Source organism: Symphalangus syndactylus, chromosome 6 (assembly GCF_028878055.3).
Source record: "Symphalangus syndactylus isolate Jambi chromosome 6, NHGRI_mSymSyn1-v2.1_pri, whole genome shotgun sequence".
In the NCBI taxonomy this organism is placed as follows: Eukaryota; Metazoa; Chordata; class Mammalia; order Primates; family Hylobatidae; genus Symphalangus; species Symphalangus syndactylus.
The window spans coordinates 8981095-8999776 of NC_072428.2; the positions used below are offsets into that span (position 1 = coordinate 8981095).

At 45.3% G+C, this 18682-nt stretch overlaps 1 protein-coding gene and 1 long non-coding RNA gene across 2 annotated transcripts in view; one reads left to right on the plus strand and one right to left on the minus strand.

The window, feature by feature from the left end:
• NUP160 (nucleoporin 160) overlaps positions 1-7423 on the plus strand; it is a 67702-nt gene extending 60279 nt beyond the window's left edge. Inside the window, exons 33-36 of the mRNA XM_055281536.2 lie at positions 185-326; positions 1999-2124; positions 4789-4893; positions 6356-7423. Of these exons, the coding sequence (XP_055137511.1) occupies positions 185-326; positions 1999-2124; positions 4789-4893; positions 6356-6445 (463 nt within the window). The 3' untranslated portion in view covers positions 6446-7423. The remainder of the gene's footprint in view (positions 1-184; positions 327-1998; positions 2125-4788; positions 4894-6355) is intronic.
• A 1485-nt stretch (positions 7424-8908) lies between these two features.
• Positions 8909-18668, minus strand: LOC134736865 (uncharacterized). Its single transcript, XR_010121270.1, has 3 exons — positions 18603-18668; positions 13624-13742; positions 8909-9122 (listed from the first exon to the last, which is right to left on the minus strand). It is a non-coding gene; the product is annotated as an uncharacterized lncRNA (long non-coding RNA).
• Between the last annotated feature and the right edge of the window lie 14 nt (positions 18669-18682).

Genomic DNA, 18682 nt, shown 5'->3' on the forward strand with positions numbered 1-18682 from the left:
ATGGGAGAATCTGGGGCTGAGGCTGCAGTGAGCTGAGATCACACCACTGCACTCCATCCAGCCTGGGTGACAGAGCAAGACCCTATCTCAAAAAAAAGTTTTTCTTGTAAATACATGCTTTGAATGGTACTCTAAATAGCGATTAAGAATCTGAAACTCATTAGTCATTTTTATTTTTTTCAAGTGCTACGGATGAAGCATGGCGACTATTATCCACTTACCTGGAGACGTACAAAGTCCAGAATAACTTGTATCACCACTGTGTAATCAACAAGCTCTTGTCTCATGGAGTGCCTCTGCCTAACTGGCTTATAAACAGTTACAAGGTAAGTGGATTATAACTTGTACAGAGTAAGAACCCACTCTTTACCATTCTGGATAACTTCATGAGATGATTAAAAATATGGACTGATTGCAGGGGCTCATACCTGTCATGCCCGCACATTGGTAGGCCAACAGGGGAGGATGGCTTGAGCCCAGGAGTTTGAGACCAGCTTGGGCAACATAGCGAGACCCCATCTCTATTTAAATTTAAATATATATACAGAAAAAGAAAAAGATGGGGTGATAACTTATGGGAACATATCGACTTATGTACCTTGGGAAGCTTTTCATCATAGCTAAAACCATAAGAACAATTCAAATTCATTTCTACAGTACTACTGTGTATTTAGATTTGAAGTTTCATAGGTTAGTAATTAAGTTAATTACTATTCACTGAACAGTGAGTTTATATTTAGAACAATGAGCATATGCGTGACACAAGATTTACTCTTCATACATTTCATACATCAAAAAACTCACAGGAGCGGGTGGGGGACTTTTCCAATAATCTAACAGTATGGCTGGTCTAAGTGCCCTGGTGTTTACAACTAATTGAGCACAACCAGTTTCTGATTGGTTCCTTCTCCACTCCCACTGTTTCACCTGACTATTAAAAATCAAAAACAGGTTCTTAGACTGTCTGCATCAGAATTATTCAGATGGCAGTCTTCTTCAAAATACAGATTCCTCATCCTAGACTTACAGAATCAGATTATCTCAGGCTAGGAGCCAGAAATCTACATTTTAAGAAGCTCCTAATTTGATTTTGATGTATGCTGAAGTTTGAGAACTTCTGCATCTGAACCACCTTGAGTAGGATAAGGAAAGAGAAAATCTAAAGGTTAAAATCAGGAAAGTTTTTTTTTTTTTTTTTAAGGTAGAAAGGAGGCCAGGCACAGTGACTCACACCTGTAAACCCAGAACTTTGGGAGGCCAAGGCAGGCAGATCACCTGAGGTCAGGAATTTGAGACCAGCCTGGCCAACATGGTGAAACACCATCTCCACTAAAAATACAAAAATTATCTGGATATGATGGTGCGTGCCTGTAATCTCAGCTACTCCGGAGGTGGTGGTTACAGTGATCTGAGGTTGCACCACTGCCCCCAAGCCTGGGCAACAGAGCAAGACTCTGTCTCAAAAAAAATAAATAAATAAGTAGGAAAGTAGGGAAGGCAGCTAAGATGGTAAAGGTAAGATTGTGATCAAATCGGAATATAGAAAGCATACTTAATAGAACTCTTCCAAGTAGAGACTTCAGATCTAAAGCTGGTGATTCTTTGAACTTCTTCTGCATTTGTCATTCATGTATTTCTTATTATGTGAATATATTGTCACTTTAGTATTCAGGAAAAGTTTGTTGGCTTTACAACTGTGGAAACTGAAGTGGAGAGAAGTTAAAATATGTCTTAGGTCATAACACAGGGGAAGAAGGCTATTTAACAGATAGGGCCTCCCAAACTGCCTAGAGGTAACGGCTCTTAGGGATTTAACTTTTTTTTTCCCTAACTCCCCAGATTTGTTATCAGCTCTTATCCTCAGATGAGTAAACCAAGCCACTGGTCTAATTATATTGAGAAATACAAATGTTGGGGAATCAGCCACTCAACATTCTTTGGTCAGTACTCAAGTAGGAGGGAAATAGATACATATTCTTAATCACTGACTTTTCACAGAAGGTTGACGCTGCTGAATTGCTTCGTTTATACTTAAACTATGACCTTTTAGAAGAAGCTGTGGATTTGGTGTCAGAATATGTGGATGCTGTATTGGGAAAAGGACATCAATACTTCGGAATTGAGGTAGGGCATATACAAATGGTCCCCAATTTACAATGGTTTGACTTACGATTTTTCAACCTTACAGTGGTTTGAAAGTGATGAACATTTATGAGAAACCATACTTTAAAATACTCATGGCCGGGCACAGTGACTCATGCCTATAATCCCAGCACTTTGGGAGGCCGAGGCGGACAGATCACCTGAGGTCAGGAGTTCGAAACCAGCCTGACCAACATGGGGAAGCCCTGTCTCTACTAAAAATATAAAAATTAGTCAGATGCGGTGGCATGCACCTGTAATCCCAGCTACTCGGGAGGCTGAGGCAGGAGAATCGCTTGAACCTGGGAGGCAGAGGTTGCAGTGAGCCAAGATCATGCCACTGCACTCCAGCCTGGGCAACAGAGCGAGACTCCATCTCAAAAAAAAAAATAATAATTAATAAATAAATAAAATACTCATACAACCGTTCAGTTTTTCACTTGCAGTACAGTATTCAATAAATTACACAAGATATTCAAAAAGTAGGCTTTCTGTTAGATGATTTTGCCCAACTTTATAGGTTAACGTTAAGTGTCCTGAGCATGGTTAAGTAGGCTAGGCTAAGCCGTGATGTTCATTAGGTTAGGTGTATTATATGTATTTTCAACCTATGATATTTTCAACTGATAGTGGGTTTATTGGAAAACAAACCCACCATAAGTTGAGGAACATCTGTATAGGCACATATATCTATATCTATCTATCTATCTATCTATCTATATATATATATATATATATATATACACACACACACACATATACACACACACACACACACACACATATATATATATATATTTTTTTTTTTTTGGACCAAGTCTTGCTCTGTCGCCCAAGCTGGAGTGCAGTGATGCAGCCTCCGCTTACTCCCTCACTGCAGACTCCGCCTCCCGGGTTCAAGTGATTCTCCTGCCTCGGCTTCCTGAGTAGCTGGGATTACAGGCACCCGCCACCACATCCAGCTAATTTTTTAATATTTTTAGTAGAGATGGGGCTTCACCATGTTGGCCAGGCTGGTCTCGGAACTCCTAACCTCAAGTGATCCACCCGCCTCGGCCTCCCAAAGTGCTGGGATTACCCATGTGAGCCACCATGCCCGGCCTAGGCATTTCTTTTTATTATCATGCTATGTAAGGTGAGAATCTGAGAGTAAATTGAACTATATATTAGTGTATTTAACCTTTACTATCTGTAGTTATACAACTAAATATTGACACTCTAGGAATCTCTAGTCTCCTGTTTATAAAATAGGAGTTTCATCTTTCTTTGTCAAAATAATATGGCATTAGTTAGGATTCAGTGGAGAGAGGTAAACAAAATGGTATTGTGTGTATGCCGGGACTGTGTTAAGTCTCTCTCTACAAGCGTTTTCTTGTTTAATCCTTATAGCAGCCTTATGAAGGAATGTTTTAATTTTCTATTTTTTAACCCATGAGGGAACAGGCTCAGAGGTTATCACAGGCCTATACAGATGGTAAATATAATAGAAGAGCCAGGTCTAAATAGGTGTAGTTAACTATAGCTTCAACCCTCATGAAATCAGCCAGGTGCAATAACTCGCACCTGTAATCCTAGCACTTTGAGAGGTCAAGGTGGGAGGATCGTTTAAACTCAGAGGTTCAAGACCAGCCTTGGCAACATAGTGAGAACCTTTATCTACAAAAAATAGAAAAAAATTAGCTGGTTATGGTGGCGTGTACCTGTAGTCCCAGCTCTGTGGGAAGCTGAGGTGGGAGGATCACATGAGCCCTGGAGGTTGAGGGTACAGTGAGCTATGATCATGTCACTACACTCCAGCCTGAGTGACAGAGTAAGACCCTGTCTGAAAAAAAAAAAAGAAAGTTGACATGAAATTTTTTTTTATTTTTTATTTTTTCCAAGACGGAGTCTCGCTCTGTCACCCAGGCTTGAGTGCAGTGGCACGATCTCGGCTCACTGTAACCTCTGCCTCCCGGGTTCAAGCAATTCTTCAGCCTCAGCCTCCCGAGTAGCTGGGACTACATGGGCACCACCATGCCTGGCTAATTTTTGTATTTTAGTAGAGACAGGGTTTCACCATATTGGCCAGGCTGGTCTCGAACTCCTGATCTTGTGATCTACCCGCCTCGGCCTCCCAAAACGCTGGGACTACAGGCCCAGCTGACATGAATTTTTAAATATATTTAATTTAACCGAAAAAATGACAATTTTCCCAAGTGGAGAAAAGAGGGTTCCCATTGTGTGCGTGCACATGTATACACACGGTTTCGTGTGGTGGGGGGAGCATTTTATTTGGCCGGGCGCAGTGGCTCACTTTGGGAGGCCAAGGCGGGTGGGTCACTTGAGGCCAGGAGTTCGAGACCAGCCTGGCCAACATGGCGAAACCCCATCTCTACTAAAAATAGACATAAAAAAATAAGCTAGGCATGGTGGTGCACATCTGTAGTCCAGCTACTCAGGAGGCTGAGGCACAAGAATCGCTTGAGCCCAGGAGGCGGAGGTTGCAGTGAGCTGAGATTGTGCCACTGCACTCAGCCTGGGCGACAGAGCAAGACCGTCTCAAAAAAAAAAAAAGGGTATTTTATTCTACAGAGTCCTATGAAAGCAACTACCCAGGAGAAATGGTGCACTTTGCAGACTGTTTTCAAATAAACATTTTCCTTTTAGTTTCCACTGTCCGCAACAGCCCCAATGGTGTGGCTTCCATACTCCTCTATTGATCAGCTTCTCCAAGCTCTGGGAGAGAACAGTGCCAACAGCCACAACATCGCAGTAAGTCAGCCCTTTCCTGAGACGTCTTCTGTAAGCCCCTGCACTAGCAGTTACACCTTACAGCTTGATCTTCAGTTCTCCGGGATTAGAAAGGGAGGACGAAAGCCTGTTTTTGGCCCTTAACAAACTGCCCAGTCCCTTTATAGATAAGGCAGAGGATCTAAGCAACAGGGTTAAGGAAACATAATGAGGAACCGTGTGCGTGTTAATTATACAGAGACAAATGCAAGCAGTCGGTCCATCCTTCAAAGCTTTTAGTTTGGTAGGGCAGACCCTACAGGGTAAACAGGTACTTGAAATACAGCATGATAGGCCGGGCACAGTGGCTCATGCCTGTAATCCCAGCACTTTGGAAGGCTGAGATGGGCAGATCACCTGAGAGGTCAGGAGTTCGAGACCAGCTTTGCCAACATGGTGAAACCCCATCTCTACTAAATATACAAAAACTAGCCAGGCATGGTGGCGGGCACCTGTAATCCCAGCTACTTGGGAGGCTGAGGCAGGAGAATCACTTGAACCCAGGAGGCGGAGGTTCCAGTGAGCCGAGATCGCACCACTGCACTCCAGCCTGGACGGCAGAGTGAGACTCCATTCCCCCACCCTGAAAAAGAAAGAAATACAGTGTAATAAGTTATCACTGTCCTGAGGGAAGTTGGCATATACAACAACATTTCTCAGGAGTCATACATTCGCTCTGCTTGCCTTAACATAAAAAACAACAGTGTTTCCTTGAGTCATTATAGTGATGGCTTATTTTACCAGTGAGATAGAGTGCCTCCTGAACCTATCTAAAATATTAGTTCTGTATTTCACTCGGCAGCTAATAACTAGTTATATCAGATGCAGCATCTCTGGTTCTGAGAAAAGAGTTAGTGATCCTTTTATTAGAAATACTGGTATGGGCCGGACACGGTGGCTCACGCCTGTAATCCCAGCACTTTGGGAGGCCAAGGCGGGTGGATCACGAGGTCAGGAGATCGAGACCATCCTGGATAACACGGTGAAACCCTGTCTCTACTAAAAATACAAAAAAATTAGCCGGGCGTGGTGGCGGGCGCCTGTAGTCCCAGCTACTCGGAGAGGCTGAGGCAGGAGAATGGCGTGAACCCGGGAGGCAGAGTTTGCAGTGAGCCGAGATCCCGCCACTGCACTCCAGCCTGGGCGACAGAGCGAGACTCCGTCTCAAAAAAAAAAAAAAAAGAAAAAAGAAATACTGGTATGATTTCCATACTTAGAAAATTCATTCAGAAAATGAGACTGAAATGTTGTATGTAACAGAGAGGCCTAGTTTTATCAGTAGAGTCACAGAGGAGACTCCTATAACAAATGGTGATTTTATGAAGCAGAGTGGCTAACGTCTTTATAAGGTGGAATGTACTTGGTGAAGTCAAAGTTATTAATAACTTCAATATTTTTCCATTGTTGAGCTGTTATGTAATGTTTTCCTTCTTTTCTCTTACAGCTGTCTCAGAAAATACTTGACAAATTGGAGGACTACCAGCAAAAAGTTGATAAGGCAACACGGGATTTATTATATCGTCGGACCTTGTGATCCAGATTGTCACCTACCGCTTGGTGCCTCTTAGGGCTTAAGACTACCCTACAGGAACCCTGTACTCAAGGCCGATTTTTGTAACCGTAAATGATGTGTACAGCATTCACGTCTGCATTCTGCACAAGATAGGAGGGCGGAAGAGTCAGAGGACCCTGTGCTTGCTGGTGGTGCTAACACAATTTCTGGTGTTCAACCTCGGTCTCAAATAGCTGCTTTTGTATATGATTCACAAGCTTTTTTAGAGTTTATATTTTTTTAAACTACCGAAGATATTCATTATCTGCAAATTAAGACCCACCTTCACTTTCCAAAATAGCTGAGGGTTGTTGGCTTGTTGTAGCTGACCACCAAAAGCAGTCACTGCAAATCTTTTAATTCTTCCCTATCACCTTTTGTATTTTAATACAATTATTTTGGTCCAGAACTGACAGGTATTTTCTGTATTGTACACAAAAGCTAATAATTTTGCATACTCTTTTATTTATTTTGGAGGTTTTGTATGATCTTCAATCAAGTATTAAATAATTTGCCTAGATTAAGCCTAAAATGATGACCAGCTAATTAAAGAAGATATTTTGAATCTGGTTCTGAGCTAAAGTTGAGTAAATTCTTAGTTAAGAAAAAATTGGAAATTCATCATCTATATTAGCAACAGATTCTCAGAGTAAATTGTTAACTTCTATGATTTATGATAATCAAGCTGGACTTGATCATACAAGTTAGTCTCATAATGTACTGGACCAAAATGTAAACTTCATTGGTCAGATTCAGAAGCATTCATGCTCACAAGTTTTGGGAAAGTGAAAAATAATAAAATCATCTTGGATTTTATTCTGTATATTAAAATTTATCTTTTAAGGAAACAATTTGTATACTACTTGCTTGTATAGCCTTTTGACCCTTCTTGAGTTTTTCATAAGCCTTTAACTTTTATACTTTCAATGCCATGTTTACATTATACACTTTAATTAACAACGTGAGTTTCTCTGTGGTCCTGTTGTTGGTAGATACTGAGGTGTGTGTTTCTTTTTTTCATTTTAGCTCTACTATGATTAATATGAGGCATTTGGTGCAATTAGGGACTGGGAGAGCCCCTGTCCTCCCAGCTCTCTAAACCTGTGGCTTTCAATGACAGTAAGAAAGACATTTTGACCTACATACACATATATAACCAAAAGAAAAGTTTCACAAAATTTGTATCCTCACCTACTGTGTACTCTGATGTTTTCATGAGTGACTAATGGATCATAACCCATAGTATGAAAACATCAAGGGCCAGGCGTGGTGGCTAACTCCTATAATCTCAGCACTTTGGGAAGCTGAGGCAGGCGGATCACTTGAGATCAGGAGTTCAAGACCAACGTGGCAAAACCACATCTTTCAAAAAAAAAAAGATTAGCTGGTCGCAGTGGTGCATACCTGTAGTCCCAGCTACTAGAGGGGCTGAGGTGGAAAGATGGCTTGAGTCTGGGAGGTAGAGGTTGCAGTGAGCCTTGAGCATGCCACTGCACTCCAGCCTGGGCGACAATGAGACCAAACCCTATTGTAGCCATCTCTGGAGGGCAAGAAGTAGTGAGACACTAGCCCTATTCCAGAAACCCCCACTCCCCCCATTTGTGTTGCTGATCAATGCAGTGGTTTCCATGGTGGCAGTTCACAGATGCTGACCAGCTTTTCCTGTGCTTGTTGTTTAGGTTCAAGGCCTAGAACCCATGCTCAACCCAGCCCAACTCTTCTGTCCATTGTCTTCTACCCTCCTCATTTTGAGTCCCAACCAGAACAGAGCATGCCCCCATCCTTCCACTTCACTTTTCTCACAGCTTTGAGTCTGCTTTTTTTTTTTTTTAGACGGAGTTTCACTCTTGTTACCCATGCTGGAGTGCAGTGGCGTGATCTCCGCTCACCGCACCTTCCACCTCCCAGGTTCAAGTGATTCTCTGCCTCAGCCTCCCGAGGAGCTGGGATTACAGGCATGCACCACCACGCCCGGCTAATTTTGTATTTTTAGTAGAGACAAGGTTTTTCCACGTTGGGCAGGCTGGTCTTGAACTCCCAACCTCAGGTGATCTGCCCACCTCAGTCTCCCAAAGTGCTGGGATTATAGGGGAATTGCAACAGAGAAAGTAATTCATGGCTGGGCGCAGTGGCTCACACCTGTAGTCCCAGCACTTTGGGAGGCCAAGGCGGGCAGATCACGAGGTCAGGAGTTTGAGACTAGCTTGACCAACATGGTGAAATCCCATCTTTACTAAAAAAAAAAAAAATGCAAAAATTAGCCAGGTGTGGTGGCGTGTACCTGTAATCTCAGCTACTTAGGAGGCTGAGGCAGAAGAATCGCTTGAACCTGGGAGGCAGAAGTTGCAGTGAGCCGAGATCACGCCATTGCACTCCAGCATGGGCAACAAGAGTGAAATTCTGTCTCAAAAAAAAAAAAAAGAGTAATTCACGCAGAGTCAGCTGTGCGGGAGACGAGTTTTATTATTACTCAAATCAGTTTCCCCTAAAACTCAGGGATCAGAGTTTTTAGGATAATTTGGTGGGTGGGGCCAGTGAATCGGGAGTGCTGATTGGTTGGCTTGCAGATGAACTCATAGGGAGTCGAAGCTGTTCTCTTCTCCTGAGTCAGTTCCTGGGTGGGGGCACAGAACTGGTTGGCAGGTCCAGGTGGGGCCATCTGGTTGTGAGAAATGAAAAACCTGAAAAGACATCTCAAAAGGCCCATCTTAGGTTCACAATAGTGATGTTACCTTCAAGAATAATTAGGAAAGTTGCAAATCTTATGACCTCCAGAATAATGGCTGGTAATATTTAGAAATCCAGCCCCTCTCATCTTGACTTCGTGGCTGGTGGCCTTTCATTTGTTTTAACAGTTTAGCTTTTTGGGAAGGACCGTTACATAAACTACACACTAAATTCCTTCTCAAAGGTAGTTTGGCCTATGCCTAGGAATGAATGAACAAGGACAGTTTAGAGGTTAGAAGCATGATAGGGTCAGTTAGGTCTGACACCTTTCACTGTCATAATTTTCTGAGTTATGATTTTTGCAAAGACAGTTTCATGACCAGTCTAGCCTGAAAATGCATTTTATACCATTTTTTCTCTTATTTCCCTAGTTGCAATATGTAACCTTGAAGCTTACTGCAGAAATCTTTTTTCTTCTCCTTAGTCTTAAAATACTAGCTTTGACATGTACTTTCTTTGAAATATCATATTCCTCCCTTTCTCACCATACACTCCATTATACCATGCACATTTATCTAACTGCATGCTTGTATCTAATTATGTGCTTACCCAGGGGCTAATCTCGAGACAGACCAAGCATGGAGACCCAGCCGCAAAAATCCAGAGATTACCTCGAGGTAGTTAGTCTGCAATACCACCTGGCCATTGTTGAGATGACACCAGTGCCCGCACTCCAGGTGACAGACCCAAGATAGCCACCACAACAAGACACATGGACCTTGTACTCAGCACAGCTCCTGCATGCCACCAATTTCGTTTCCCTTTTTAAACCCTTGCGTTCTCCCCAGAAATTTGAAGTGGTTGCTTTGGATGTGAATCTAGCCACTTCCCTATTGCTAGTTTTGGTAAATTTCTACCATACCTTGCTCTTGCTTCAGGGCTCTCCGAGTGGCGAGCCACCAGACCTGCACTCACTCAAATAAGTATGGTTACTACAGTTAATCATACTGTATTGTACACTTGAAATTTGCTAAGATAATATATTTTAAGGCTTCTCACCATACACAAACAAAAAGGTAACTATATGAGGTGCTGGATATGTTAATTGACTTTGTCAAAAGACAAATTGCAACAGATTTAGTTTAAAGATTTTTTTTTCTAGATGGAGTCTCGCTCTGTCACCCAGGCTGGATGGGAGTGGCACAATCTCGGCTCACTGCAACCTCTGCCTCCCGGGTTTAAGCAATTCTCCTGCCTCAGCCTCCCAGGTAGCTGGGACTACAGGTGCACACCACCATGCTCGGCTAATTTTTGTATTCTTTTTTTTTTTTTTTTTTTTTTTGAGATGGAGTCTCGCTCTGTCGCCCGGGCTGGAGTGCAGTGGCGCAATCTCGGCTCACTGCAAGCTCCACCTCCTGGGTTCACGCCATTCTCCTGCCTCAGCCTCTCCGAGTAGCTGGGACTACAGGCGCCCGCCACCACGCCCGGCTAATTTTTTTTTTGGTATTTTTAGTAGAGACGGGGTTTCACTGTGGTCTCGATATCCTGACCTCGTGATCCACCCGCCTCGGCCTCCCAAAGTGCTGGGATTACAAGCGTGAGCCACCGCGCCCGGCCAATTTTTGTATTCTTAGTAGAGATGGGGTTTCGCCATGTTGACCAAGCTGGTCTCGAACTCTTGACCTCATGATCCGCCCACCTCAGCCTCCTAAAGTGCTGGGACTACAGGCATGAGCCACTGTGCCCAGCCTAAAGATCTTAATTAGCTTTTATCACTTGTGTGAATTGGGCAACACTTCCTTCCATAAAATAGAATGAGTGTTCCAACAAGCTAAACAGAGGACAGAAACAGGCTAAGGAGGCCGGGCGCGGTGGCTCACGCTTGTAATCCCAGCACTTTGGGAGGCCGAGGCGGGCGGATCACGAGGTCAGGAGATCGAGACCACGGTGAAACCCCGTTTCTACTAAAAATACAAAAAATTAGCCGGGCATGGTGGCGGGCGCCTGTAGTCCCAGCTACTCGGAGAGGCTGAGGCAGGAGAATGGCGTGAACCCGGGAGGCGGAGCTTGCAGTGAGCCGAGATTGCGACACTGCACTCCGGCCTGGGCGACAGAGCGAGACTCCGTCTCAAAAAAAAAAAAAAAAAAAGAAACAGGCTAAGGAAAGCAGGAAACAACAAAACACAGCTTGGTGGCTTCCTTTTTTAACTTAGACAGGGTCTTGTTCTCACACCCCAGATGGACTGCAGTGGCACAATCACGGCTCACTACAGCCTGGACCTCCAGGGCTCAGTTGATTCTCCTGCCTCAGCCTTCAGAGTAGCTGGGACTACAGGCAAATTTTTATATTTTGGCCGGGCGCGGTGGCTCACGCCTGTAATCCCAGCACTTTGGGAGGACAAGGCGGGTGGATCACGAGGTCAGGAGATGGAGACCTTCCTGGCTAACATGGTGAAACCCCGTCTCTACTAAAAATACAAAAATTAGCCGGGTGTGGTGGTGGGCGCCCGTAGTCCCACCTACTCGGGAGGCTGAGGCAGGAGAATGGCGTGAACCCTGGAGGCGGAGCTTGCAGTGAGCCGCGATCTCGCCACTGCACTCCAGCCTGGGTGACAGAGCGAGACTCCGTCTCAAAAAAAAAAAAAAAAAATTTTATTATTTTTTGTAGAGATGGAGTTTTGCCATGTTACCCAGGCTGGAGATGGTTTCAAAGTTACTTTCCTCGTAAAGGTTAAAACAGAGGGGATTTCCTTATCATGCTGACTAAAGCTGGCCTGTTTGAGGACTTGGCTATTATCTCTGTCTCCTGATTTCCCAGGTGGTGACATAAACAACTTCATTTCTTTTTTTTTAATAGAGATGGGGTCTTGCTATGTTGCCCAGGCTGGTCTTGAAATCCTGGACTCAAGTGATCCTCCCACCTCAGCCTCCCAAAGTGCTGGGATTACAAGCATGAGCCATCATGTCCAGCCAAACAACTTCTTTAATTTAATGATATGGAACTCTAGCATGAGTAACTCCATTTGGGTATGGCCTGTTGGGGCCTAGTACAGGAGCTCAGTCCAAAATAATGGCCTCGTATACTATTTTTTTTTGAGACAGAGTTTTGCTCTTGTCACCTAGGCTGGAGTGCAATGGCGCGATCTCAGTTCACTGCAATCTCCACCCCCCAGGTTCAAGCGAGTCTCCTGCCTCAGCTTCCTGAGTACCTGAGATTACAGCCACATGCCAACACGCCCGGCTACTTTTTGTATTTTTAGTAGAGATGGGGTTTCACCATGTTGGTCACGCTGGTCTTGAACTCTGGACCTCAGGTGATCCACCTGCCTCAGCTTCCCAAAGTGCTGGGATTACAGGCATGAGCCACCGCACCCAGCCTTGCCTCCTATAAATTTCTTTCTTTTTTTTTTTTTTTTTTTAAGACGGAGTCTTGCTCTGTTACCAGGCTGGAGTGCAATGGCGCCATCTCGGCTCACTGCAACCTCCGCCTCCTGGGTTCAAGTGATTCTCCTGCATCAGCCTCCGGAGAGTAACTGGGACTACAGGCACATGCCACCACGCCCAACTAATTTTTGTATTTTTAGTAGAGACGGGGCTTCACCATGTTGGCCAGGATGGTCTCGATCTCTTGACCTTGTGATCTGCCCACCTCGGCGTCCCAAAGTGCTGGGATTACAGGCGTGAGCCACTGTGCCCGTCCAACCTCCTATAAATTTTATTTAACGACTGATTGTGATAATGATTTCACTATGTATAGGTACATCAAATCATCACATTATATACCTTAAATATATACAATTTTTATCAATTATGCCTCAATAAAGCTAGGGAAAAAAGCCAATGGTTATCAACTCTGGCTAAGCATTAGAATAATCTAAGGAGCTTTTTAAAAAAGCAAGCTGGTTGCAGTTCATCACAACTATAATCCCAGCACTTTGGGAGGCTAAGGTGGATGGCTTGAGGCCAAGAGTTTGAGTCTATCCTGGGAAACAAGACAAGACCCTATCTTTACTTAAAAATAAACTGGCAGCCGGGCACGGTAGCTCGTGGCTGTAATTGCAGCACTTTGGGGAGGCCTAGGCAGGTGGATCACCTGAGGTTCAGGAGTTTGAGACCAGCCATGGCCAACATGGTGAAACCCCATCTCTACTAAAAATACAAAAATTAGCCAGGCGTGATGGCACACACCTGTAATCCCAGCTACTTGGGAGGCTGAGGCAGGAGAATCGCTTGAACCCAGGAGGCAGAGGTTGCAGTGAGCTGAGATCGCACCATTGCACTCCAGCCTGGGCGACAAGAACGAAACCCCATCTCAAAATAAATAAATACATAAACTGGCAAAGTGCAATGGCTCATGCTTGTGATCCCAATGCTTTGGGAGACTGAGATGGGCAGACGGCTTGAACCCAGAAGTTCCAGACCAGCACAGACAACATGGAAAAACCCTATCTCTACCAAAAATTTAAAAATTAGCTGGGATTGGTGGCACGCACCTGTAGTCTCAGCTGCTTGGGAGGCTGAGGTGGGATGATCCCTTAAGCCTCAAGAGGAAAAGGCTGCAGTGAGCCATGATCATGCCATTGTACTCCAGCCTGGGCAACAGAGCAAGACCCTGTTTCAAAAATAAATAATTACATTAAAATTAAGCACATTGAAATAGGTCCTGCACTCCCACCCCACTCCAACTGATTCCGATTTTTTTTCTTTTTTTTTTTGAGACGGAGTCTCGCTCTGTCTCCCAGGCTGGAGTGCAGTGGCGCGATCTCGGCTCACTGCAAGCTCCGCCTCCCGGGTTCACGCCATTCTCCTGCCTCAGCCTCTCCGAGTAGCTGGGACTACAGGCACCCACCACCACGCCTGGCTAATTTTTTTGTATTTTTAGTAGAGACAGGGTTTCACCGTGGTCTCGATCTCCTGACCTCGTGATCCGCCCGCCTCGGCCTCCCAAAGTGCTGGGATTACAAGCATGAGCCACCGCGCCTGGCCTCTGATTCCGATTTTTATATCACTTTAATGCCCTCCAGATGGTTGAGAACCCTTGGTATAAGCATAAACAACCATCACCTCCAGAAATGTATGCTTCCCCCAAGGAAAACAGCCTTTCACATTTCTATACATTTAGGTTTAGCTCATAATCTCAACTTAGTTCCAGCCAGTTGTATAATATTACCTGCACTTTTGTATAGAAAAAAGGATCATTCATAGTAATAGCTGCTCTCGGGTACAACTAATTGGGGCCAGTGTTGCAGGTGGTAAAGGAACTTACCAAGACAGTCATAGGTAAACAAGGGCAGATAGTATAAACATACATCGCAAGGATGCAACAGGTAGGCACTAAGAGAGGAGCTGACTACAATGGGGATTTTACAGAATGGTGCTCATGCTGGAGAGGGCTACACGCAGTATTGATAATGCCAAGGATGCAGTGAGCTAACTTGCATTGTTCTATCAGCCAAGGTTCTGGTGATAAATTGGGCATAGGAAGACTGTGAGTTACTTGCACAGGAGGACTGTATATCCTGGATCATGAAGAAAGGCAGACTTAGAGCTTATCTACTTTTTCTTTTTGTTCTCCCCTACTCCTGCCAGCCTGACTCCTTTTCCCTTATTAGGAACTCCACAGGTACTAGTGTTTATTTTTTTCCAGGTGCAACGCAAAGGTCTTAAAACTATGATACAGGCTGGGCGTGGTGGCTTACGCCTGTAATCCCAGCACTTTGGGAGGCCAAGGCGGGTGGATCACCTGAGGTCAGGAGTTTCAGACCAACCTGGCCAACATGGTGAAACCCCATCTCTACTAAACATACAAAAATTAGCCGGACGTGGTGGCGCACCTGCAGTCCCAGCTACTCAGGAGGCTAAGGCAGGAGAATCACTTGAACCTGGGAGGTGGAGGTTGCAGTGAGCTGAGATCACGCCACTGCACTCCAGCCTGGCAACAGAGCAAGACTCTGTCTCAAAAAACAAAAAAAACTATGATACAATTTAAATTTCACAACAACCCTATGGATCTATGGATACTGGTACTAATGTATTTTGTGGTTGCAGAAACAAGTTTAGGGATGTTAAGAAACTTGTCTAAGCCTTCATATCTGGAAGGTACTGAAGAAAAGTTTTCAATCCAGATGTTGGCTCAAAGTTCCTATAAAAAACTCCTTATTTTACTGTGTCTTTCCTCGTTAAATAAATTAGAAAATTGCTAAAAGCTTTTTTTTTTTTTTTGAGACAGAGTCTCACTCTATTGCCCAGGCTGGAGTGCAGTGGCGTGATCTCGGTTCATTGCAAACTCTGCCTCCCAGGTTCACGCCATTCTCCTGCCTCAGCCTCCCCAGTAGCTGGGACTACAGGCGCCCGCCACCGCGCCCGGCTAATTTTTGGTATTTTTTTTTAGTAGAGACGGGGTTTCACTGTGTTAGCCAGGATGGTCTCCATCTCCTGACCTTGTGATCCGCCCACCTCGGCCTCCCAAAGTACTGGCATTACAGGCGTGAGCCACCGCGCCAGGCCTGCTAACAGCTTTAAAACAGCAAATTCTTGGCCGAGCGCAGTGGCTCAGGCCTGTAATCGCAGCACTTTGGGAGGCCAAGGCAGGTGGATCACGAGATCAGGAGATCGAGACCATCCTGGCTAACACAGTGAAACCCCGTCTCTACTAAAAATACAAAAAAATTAGCGGGGTGTGGTGGTGGGCACCTGTAGTCCCAGCTACTCGGGAGGCTGAGGCAGGAGAATGGCGTGAACCCGGGAGGCAGAGCTTGCAGTGAGCTGAGATCGCGCCACTGCACTCTAGCCTGGGTGACAGAGCGAGACTCCGTCTCAAAACAAAAAAACAAAAAACAAAAAAACCCCCAGCAAATTCTTCGGGCCAGGCACGGTGGCTCACGCCTGTAATCCTAGCACTCTTGGAAGCCGAGGCAGGTGGATCACCTGAGGTCGAGTTTGAGACCATCCTGGCCAACATGGTGAAACCCCGTCTACTAAAAATGCAAAAAATTAGTAGGGGGTGGTGGCGGGTGCCTGTAATTCCAGCTACTGGGGAGGCTGAGGGAGGAGAATCGCTTGAACCCGGGAGGCGTTAAGTGAGCTGAGATCGTGCCATTGCACTCCAGCCTGGGTGACAAGAACAAAACTCCCACTAAAAAAAAAATTAGGCCAGGCACTGTGGCTCACACCTGTAATCCCAGCACTTTGGGAGGCTGAGGCAGGCAGATCACTTGAGGTCAGGAGTTCAAGACCAGCCTGGCCAACATGGTGAAACCTCATCTCTACTAAAAATACAAAAATTAGTGGCGGTGATAGCATGCACCTGTAGTCCCAGCTACTCAGGAGGCTGAAGTGGAAGAATCGCTTGAACCCAGGAGGTGGAGGTTGCAGTGAGCCTGTAGCAGGACGAGCCACAGACAAAACTCCTCAGACACCAAGTTAAAAAAGGAAGGGGTTTATTCAGCCGGGGGCATCAACAAGACTCCTGTCTCAAGAGCCCAGCTCCCCGAGTGAGCAATTCCTGTCCCTTTTAAGGGCTGACAACTCTTAAGGTGGTGCGCATGAGAGGGTTCATGATCGACTGAGCAAGCAGGAGTTACGTGACTGGGGGCTGCATGCACTGGTAATTAGATCGGAACAAAACAGGATAGGGATTTTCGCAGTGCTTTTCTATACGATGTCTGTAATCTATAGATAATATAACCGATTAGGTCAGGGGTCAATCTTTAACTACTAGGCCCAGGGTGTGGTGCCAGGCTGTCTGCCTGTGGATTTCATTTCTGCCTTTTAGTTTTTACTTTTTCTTTCTTTGGAGGCAGAAATTGGGCATAAGACAATCTGAGGGGTGGTCTCCTCCCTTAAGCCAAGACCGTGCCACTGCCCTCCAACCTGGGCGACTCTGTATACAAAATAAAAATCTGTAATCTCAGCACTTTGGGAGGCCGAGGCAGACAGATCATGAGGTCAGGAGATGTAGACCAGCCTGGCCAATATGGTGAAACCTCATCTCTACTAAGATACAAAAAATTAGCCAGGCAAGGTGGTGCGTGCCTGTAGTCCCAGCTACTCAGGAGGCTGAGGCAGGGGAATCACTTGAACCTGGGAGGCAGAGATTGCAGTGAGCCAAGATCGTGCCACCGCACTCCAGCCTGGCGACAGAGCAAAACTCTCTCAAAAATAAATAAATTAAAATTAAAATTAAAAAATTAGGCCGGGCACGGTGGCTCACGCCTGTAATCCCAGCACTTTGGGAGGCCGAGGCGGGTGGATCACCTGAGGTCAGGAGTTCAAGACTAGCCTGACCAACATGGCAAAACCCTGTCTCAAACTAAAAATACAAAAATTACCAGGCGTGGTGGTGGGCACCTGTTATCTCAACTGCTGGGGAGGCTGAGGCAGAAGAGTCGCTCGGACCCGGAGGGCAGAGGCTGCAGTGAGTCGAGATTGTGCCATTGCACTCCAGCCTGGGCAACAGAGCGAGACACCGTCTCAAAAAAAAAAAAAAAAATGGCTTTAGACCAGGAGTTTGAGGCTGCAGTGGGCTATAATCATGCCACGTTACTCCAACCTGGATGACAGAGCAAGACACTTTTAAAAATAAAATTAGAAATAATCATTTTAAAAGAGAATCAAATGCAATTCTACGCGTAAAGTGCTTGGTGACTAACACATAGAGCTCAGTAAGTATTACATATTTTTAGTGGGAACTGAGCTGCTGCGGACATAACAATAAATACCACTCGCATTCCTTAGTTTAGAGGGGAGACAGATGTCAACAGGATGTCAAGTGCCAGGGAGAGGCTGGGCAGGAGAGGTCACCCCTGCACTGCGTCTGCATTGCGCCCTGATGAAAGAATAAAAGACTTTCATCATGTGATGCAGTAATTATTCCAGCCAGTGTAAAGGAAAAGTGAGGGAGGTGGTGCTCCAAGTGGCGGGCTCCAGAGGTAGAGGAGACGGGAGAGGGGGCAGTGTTAAAGCAAGGGTACATTAAAGCATGTTGACCATAGTGGTACAAAACTGGTAAGGTTCCTGTATCCCATCCCAACAATTTTAGGCTTTTTCCTTGTAGGTAGTGGACTATCTCGTCATCTTTCCCAGCTAATAAGCGAGAAAATATGAGACATCTATTTGTGTGCTGTAGGAAATTACAAAAGTGTAAAGACCCACTGTCCCATTTAGTGTTCAATGCTATACCCAGAGTAAGCCACAATAATCAGGGCGAAACGTGGGGAAGGGCTCGGAAAACAGCACAGCTTTGTTTTTTCTCTTTTTTTGCGACAGTCTCACTCTGTCGCCCAGGGTGGGGTGCAGTGGCGCGATCTCGGCTCACTGTAACCTCTGCCGCCCGGTTCATGCGATTCGCCTGCCTCAGTCTCCCGACTAGCTAGGATTACAGGCGCCTGCCACAGAGCCCGACTACTTTTTTTGTATTTTTAGTAGAGACGGGGTTTCACCATCTTAGAGAAGCTGGTCTTGAACTCCTGACCTCGTGATCCACCCGCCTCGGCCTGCCAAAGTGTTGAGATTACAGGCGTGAGCGCGCTCGGCCCAGCAGCACAACTTTCC